The 6786-nt window shown below is 33.7% G+C and overlaps 1 protein-coding gene across 1 annotated transcript; it reads right to left on the bottom strand.

The window, feature by feature from the left end:
* Positions 1 to 3610: 3610 nt before the first annotated feature.
* On the bottom strand, positions 3611 to 5518 carry Vha13 (V-type proton ATPase subunit Vha13). Its single transcript, XM_018537642.1, has 4 exons — positions 5369 to 5518; positions 4702 to 4802; positions 4508 to 4606; positions 3611 to 4423 (listed from the first exon to the last, which is right to left on the bottom strand). The coding sequence occupies exons 1-4, from the start codon at positions 5448 to 5450 to the stop codon at positions 4349 to 4351; spliced, it is 357 nt and encodes a 118-aa protein (XP_018393144.1). The 5' UTR covers positions 5451 to 5518; the 3' UTR covers positions 3611 to 4348.
* Positions 5519 to 6786: the final 1268 nt, after the last annotated feature.

The following is a 6786-nucleotide window of genomic DNA, read 5'->3' on the forward strand; positions in this document are numbered from 1 at the left end:
CCTCCCTCGGCGACCTTCGAATCTGCGTCGAATTAATCCCTCGCCGTAGCCCGGCGACTCTCCTCTTCACAAGAACCAATGTGCACTGTTATCGCGCCCGACGCGACTTCGTTTACAACGAAGATAATAACGATAACGAAGGTGACAGTAACAATAACAACAGTCTCTCGTTCTCCGGATACGCGGCTGGTCGGCGACCGGTCGTGCCCGGCGGTACGTTCTTTGTCATAACAAAACTTCAAAAGCTACGTACGTGCACAGCTGTCACTGCGACGGGCTCGCGCGCTACGACTACGTACGACGTCGACAACGTGCTCGTTCTCGTGTCGGAGACCGAACGCGGCTCGTCGGCTTCCATTTCTCGGCACGGAATGGCACACGCACTAACCGCTCGTCGCCGCCGCGGGTCAGTTCGCGAAATCGAATCGCTCTCCGGCCGCTCGATCGAGTGGCGCTAGCGCCGCAGCTGACACTACCGTCGGGACTGGCACACGAACACAAGCAAGCGGAGCACGTACCGTCGAGTGTGCGGCGCGGTGCGGCGCGTCAACCTCACGGGGACGGGAGTTAAGTACAGCTGATCATCCCTACCACCACGCGCGGCGGCGCGCGGCGCGCATGGCCACCCCACCAGTGGCGTACACAACGTTCATGCGTCACGCGTAAACAAAACGTGCAACGGCGACCTTTGGAATCATTGTTTTATGTCCAAAGCCTACAAAATGCGAATCTCATTTATAATTTAAATCAGCTTTCGAAATGGAATTCTATTTGTAATTTTGTACTTTGTACACGTACGTATATTCTGATTCTTCAAATGCTTCTTTCGCATTATCGGCATTGTCTGAAATAGAAAAGAATATAGAAAACATTATTTCCTCTGAATTTAAGCAGTAGATCTAACAAAATTTCTAACTAATTAATATAATATGTTACATATTATCTATAAATAACAAAATTTATAATTTTATCTCTATGTTAAAATACAATAATAAAACAATACATTTATATGTCAATTACCAATTAAATTAATCGAATTTTGGTCGAAGTCACTTTAATAATTGGCAACAAAGAGATATATATAATATTAATAAAATTTAGTTCGGAAATTCAACGTTGTATTTTAGTATTTACATCCTCACCTGTCACAATTAAATAACAAAATTTATAATTTTATCTCTATGTTAAAATACAATAATAAAACAATACATTTATATGTCAATTACCAATTAAATTAATCGAATTTTGGTCGAAGTCACTTTAATAATTGGCAACAAAGAGATATATATAATATTAATAAAATTTAGTTCGGAAATTCAACGTTGTATTTTAGTATTTACATCCTCACCTGTCACAATTAACAATACATTTTAATTAATTTAATCAATTATCAATTTCATTGCACTCATTTGTCGATTATTTCAAAAAAGTGTTCAGCAAATACCATATTTTATACGTGACGCGTAAAAAAACAATATTCCTTAAAATTGATACTTTTAAGAATATTTTAATATCTGATATATAAATCTTTTACAATCGTGCAGATGCGTCATTGCAATATTATGCACATATTAATTTAGAAAACGAGTTCGTATAAATAATTAATTTAATATAACTCACCTGCAGGGTACGGTAGGTTCCTTCATTCCCTCGCTAGTTCCTTCTCAGAAAATGCCCTCGTAAATCTCATCCAGGAAACGATACAGGATACACACTTCATTACTCACAACTTCGAAACTTGTTTCGCGCGCTTTATGCGCGTTGAATAAACGCATATATTCGTACCGCCATGTTGAAACATGGAAATAAATCGCGTTTCGTTGCACGATATACGATTTGTGTTTAGCAGATCGTTTCCATTAGGAGCAGTATTTACAACACAATCTGTTTCTTCGATACATTCTCTAATGGTTGTTCGTACCGCGACTGTCCGAAAAGAAACGTTGCACGACTCGTTCTATACATTCTCGGCGAGATCGGCGTTCATTTTTTCGCACTCACTTAGATTCTCATATCAGTCTCGATTATAGTATTCTCGATAGTAATCTCGATTAAATACGACGAACTTGCGGTAGTTGTATTATACACCCGTCGCTTTAATTGACACTTCCGACACAAATTCGCGATTATTCACGGAGCGGTGACCTTCTTCGTCCGAACAGTAAAATCTAACTGTCATGGCGGTCAAACAGCCGCGCAAAATTGAGAAAATTTAAAATGTGAATGATTTGAAAGTTAGATGCTTTTTTCGCGCTTCTCAGCAAACTGTATATCAATTCATCCAATATTCTTTATAAGAATTTGAATAGACATTTGAAAATTTACGTGAAAATTTGCAAAAGACAGTGCGAGGAAGGAAAGTAGAAAATAAATTCTTATTTCAAATAAAATAGTCGTGTGCGTCGGCGCGCGCAAATTGATCGGCCAATCAAATTTTCTATACGTAGACCAATATATTTATAGAAAGTTAATCAAGATTATGAATAAATAAACAGATTAAATGTTTAAGATGCTAATACCGACTAATTCATAGTCCGTTCTTGTTTTAAGATCATTTAAAATTGACTTATAACATCTTAAGGATTGTATTTAAGACGGTCTTAAATATAAGAATTGACTACATAAATACCGAACGTATAGATCGTCTTAAGTATCGTTTTAAGACATCACGAACAAATCAGAGGACTGCATTCGCATCTTAAGATATTGCTATTAAGATCATAAACGCTTTCGATTGTAGCCAGTAATAATTTATCTAATGTAAGGAGCTTTATTTAATCTGATTTAATTAAACTGATTTTTAACCAGTCATAAAAAATATCATAGAAAAGAGAAACCAACGAAATACATTATTTTTTGCTATATTTTTTATATATAGAAATGTATTTTTTTATAAAGTCTTGAAAGTGTTTTTTTTTTTATAAAAATATTTCTGCATTGCACACGTTATTTAAGAAAAAGTTTAATATCAGATTTTGATTTTAATCATACAATAAGAAAATTATATATAATCACAAGTTTTATTGTAATTTTACATTGATTGTTAGAGTAATTCGATAATATATATATATATATAACGATAATCGTGCAATTGTTGTACCAGGAGAGAAATTAGCTCGAACTTGTAATTGTAAATTATAAAACAACATGCATAAATGCTGAAACCATGAAGGAAGACCGACGCATTGTTAAATTTTCATGCGTCATCAATAATCAACAAAACCGATAACGTGGTTATTGATCGAGGTTTAACGAACCTTTCAATATTTTATTGCGATAATTCTTTAAATATTCCACTAATCGAATCTACAGCACAATTAATTGTCAAATTCGACAGCACATATCGGAAAAAAAGATTATACATGCCAAAAGTAAAATGCTTATATAATCAAATAGAGGATCTTTTTTACAATTGTTACAATACACATTGTAAATTAATCAAGTAATACGTTTCTTTTAGTTTTATTTCTTGAAAACGTAAAAGTTCTCCTCTCATTAACGTTATATATATTTCTCTTCTCAAGATGATCAACATTTTCGAGCTTATTATACAGTCCTCCGAAAATAGCAGTAATATAAAAAGGGTAAAAAATAATTTTTTAGTTTTTCTTTCCTCTTTTTATATTTTGTATACTAATACTGTACAGACAACCAACCAGCTCACAGAGACAAGGATATACATGTAAGGCAAAGCTGCCCATCGCAAGATTAACAGAGATTTGAAAAGTTCTCGCTAAAAGATGAGAAGTTTGAATGTTGCTACATCGTCGCGTAGTCCACCGTCGACTGGGAGCATGTCCGTGAACCGCGAGAGGCTGTAGGGAAAAATCTCATAGCGCGTCCTCGATGTAACAGACCATGGAATGACATCTAATGGCATATACTAAACGACATACAACTTGTTATACCACCACCCTAAATCGCTTTAATCGTATCCATCTTAACAATCGTACATCGTCCTGATGTGTCTAGGCCTTGACGCATCAGGTCGAAATATTCTGTTGAAATCTATATTACTTTTTTTTTCTTTTCTCTTTGTTACGATGCTACTACATTACAGCAATTCTCAAACTGTTCGAATATGTGCCGGTGAAAAGCTCAGCGGTAATAACAATATGATTACATTTATTGTCGTGTAGCAACTGCGAGAGAAAAGAATTCTAATAATAGAGTTTGAGTATCACTGCCTACAACTACACTGTATACAGTTTCTCAGATAAAATATAACATGTCATACAATATAACAGCGATAAATACATATTGAGATATGGTGAACAGTAATATTTAATAGATATTTATAGAGCGTAAGATGTATATTTATAGTTATATTAGATGTGATTCTTGTGGCTTAGACCTCAATGCGGTAATTATTGTGCAGTTCCGGCTTGATATCATACACCAAGTCCAAGATTTTAAGCATGACCTAAATTATACAGAGAGTTGACATTGTAGTTTCACGGATACCTGTTTTTAATCTATCTTTTAAATTTACACACAGCGAACTTACTTCGTTTTTGTGCACAGCAACCTTCTGATTCATTTCTTCTATCTTGAGTCTTGTATCTGCCTCAATACGTGCAGCTACATCCTCTTTTGAACCCATGTGCTACGAATAATATTATTATTATGTTGTTCATCAACTTAAACATTGGTACATAAATTTAACAGTGAAAATCTTAATACAAGAAAAACGACACTTACCTTGGCTTCAAAGTCACGGAACTGTTTTTCTCGTTCCTGTCGATATTTTTCAATCTCATCCTGGGCTTCCTCTTTGGCCTGTTTCAGACGACGTGCTTTGCCTGTAAAAGTAAAAGAGAAATTACAATGATACAGTCCAAATTTTTTCTGTTCTAAATCACTATAAAAAATATTACACACATTCTGGTTCAATTTAATCTTAACATTATTTTATCAATATTAGCATGTATGAACATATACTTTAACGCATATAACCATTAATTCAGGACATCTATGTAACAAAGCAAAATTCAAAGAAGAATCGCAACTCCGCTAATCAAAGCTAGATGCAGTTAAACAACATTCAATAGATGTCTGAATTTACGTAAATGTAGACGAGTATAATTAATAATAATATAAATATCGCGCGTAGGTTAGCTAAAAGGTTCCTTGTAATTCAAGTGTAATTTCGCGAATCACTGAACAATGCAATTAAAATGATTTCTCCACAGATTTCACGGCTTTGGAAAAAAAGTAAAAAATTCATTGTATTGTACGTTAATTTCAGAAAAAGTCAACATCGTAGCCAAAAAGTTACAGTGATCAGGGTTAACACACTTGCATTGCGACACATTTTTTCTTACATCTCCGAAATATTTCGGCGCGACTCGCCGACAAGTGCACTTACGTTTTCTGGCATCCGAGACTTTCTCGGCAGCGCGTTTTTCGGCGGCCAGAAGCTGCTGAATACCTTGTGTCTGACTAGCCATCTTTACGAGTCAAGAACGACGAGCTCTGTCACGAATCGATCATATGACTTTAGAGCTTCCGTCCTCTGCCCCGCCTTAAATGACGGCGCTCCGTATTCTCGTGCTCGCTCACGTGGTTCCACTTCACTTTCCGTATCATTTGATTCAATATTGTGTAGCTACGCGTAAATTATAATAATATTTTACGTCCGCGCGTATACAATGTAAACTATTGTATAAGATGTCATCTATGTAGACAATAAGTATACCATGTAGACAATAAACTGATAGGTTAGATTTTCATGATTTGAGAAAAAATTTGGTAAACAGCATTGATTTTCAACGAAGTTGTAGCAATTTAAAGTTGCCCTGATCTCAGAAATTGATATTATAATCTATAATGTGTATATCTACAAAATAGATCTGTATATATATATATATATATATTACAAAAATAGAACTGTATATTACATATTGTATAGATTTTTATAGTTTACATAGTCTACATAGCAAAAAGACCATGTAATCATCACATAGATTTGACGTAAATAATCCATGTAGACGTAATCTTAAAACCTATGGCACAATCCTGATTTGATTGCTTTTCTACACACGAGTATGTTTTCAGTTTCTCACACGGTATAAAAATTAATAATACTTAAAAAATGATAATAATAATAGTCTTGGTAAGCTATTCACTATTTTTAATTAAGAAGAAACAGTGCAAGAATTAACATTATAAAATAACAACATATTATTATTTTCAATTAAGAAATCACGATGTAATATTATAACAGTAACTTATTATTATAACGATATTGTTATATGTAATTTTTACATCATGTTTTTTAATAATAGAAAATTGTGAATTCATATGAATGAATTTCAACTGTTTTTTTTTTAAAGCGCTTATGTGATAAATTTAATGTTTTTTACTGCAATGAAAACTTGGCATTCTTGGTCGCTTCTTTTTGATGTCTTATATGAATAATCCATGTAGACGGATTGTGACATCAGTTGGCCACCAGTTAAGTTACTAATACAATAATTCAACAAAATAAAGTTCTTTATTCTTTCTTTGCTCAACCTAAAAAACTAGAAGATAGATTTAACAGTAGAATTGAAAGATTTTACTGAAAATTAGTAAAGATACATAGTTGATACAATAATTTTTATATGTCATACATATATATTTTTAATATACAGAAAATTATTTAAATAAAATATTTTTATGAAATATGGATATATATTTAACCTATCAGAGAAACGTTTTTATATAATGTACAGTCAGAAGCAATAAGATTGCAACACTTTTTTGGATGAGAGATACAGATATTTGACAAATCTCATACAATCA

Source organism: Cyphomyrmex costatus, unplaced genomic scaffold, assembly GCF_001594065.2.
Source record: "Cyphomyrmex costatus isolate MS0001 unplaced genomic scaffold, Ccosl1.0 scaffold18, whole genome shotgun sequence".
Classification (NCBI taxonomy): Eukaryota; Metazoa; Arthropoda; class Insecta; order Hymenoptera; family Formicidae; genus Cyphomyrmex; species Cyphomyrmex costatus.

Coding starts and splice junctions, on each gene's coding strand:
- Vha13 (XM_018537642.1), bottom strand. CDS start 5,450: ATGGCTAGTCAGACACAAGGTATTCAGCAGCTTCTGGCCGCCGAAAAA. Junction 4,803..5,368: donor AGTCTCGGATGCCAGAAAAC/GTAAGTGCACTT, acceptor TTACTTTTACAG/GCAAAGCACGTCGTCTGAAA. Junction 4,424..4,507: donor TTGCTGTGCACAAAAACGAA/GTAAGTTCGCTG, acceptor TGTATAATTTAG/GTCATGCTTAAAATCTTGGA.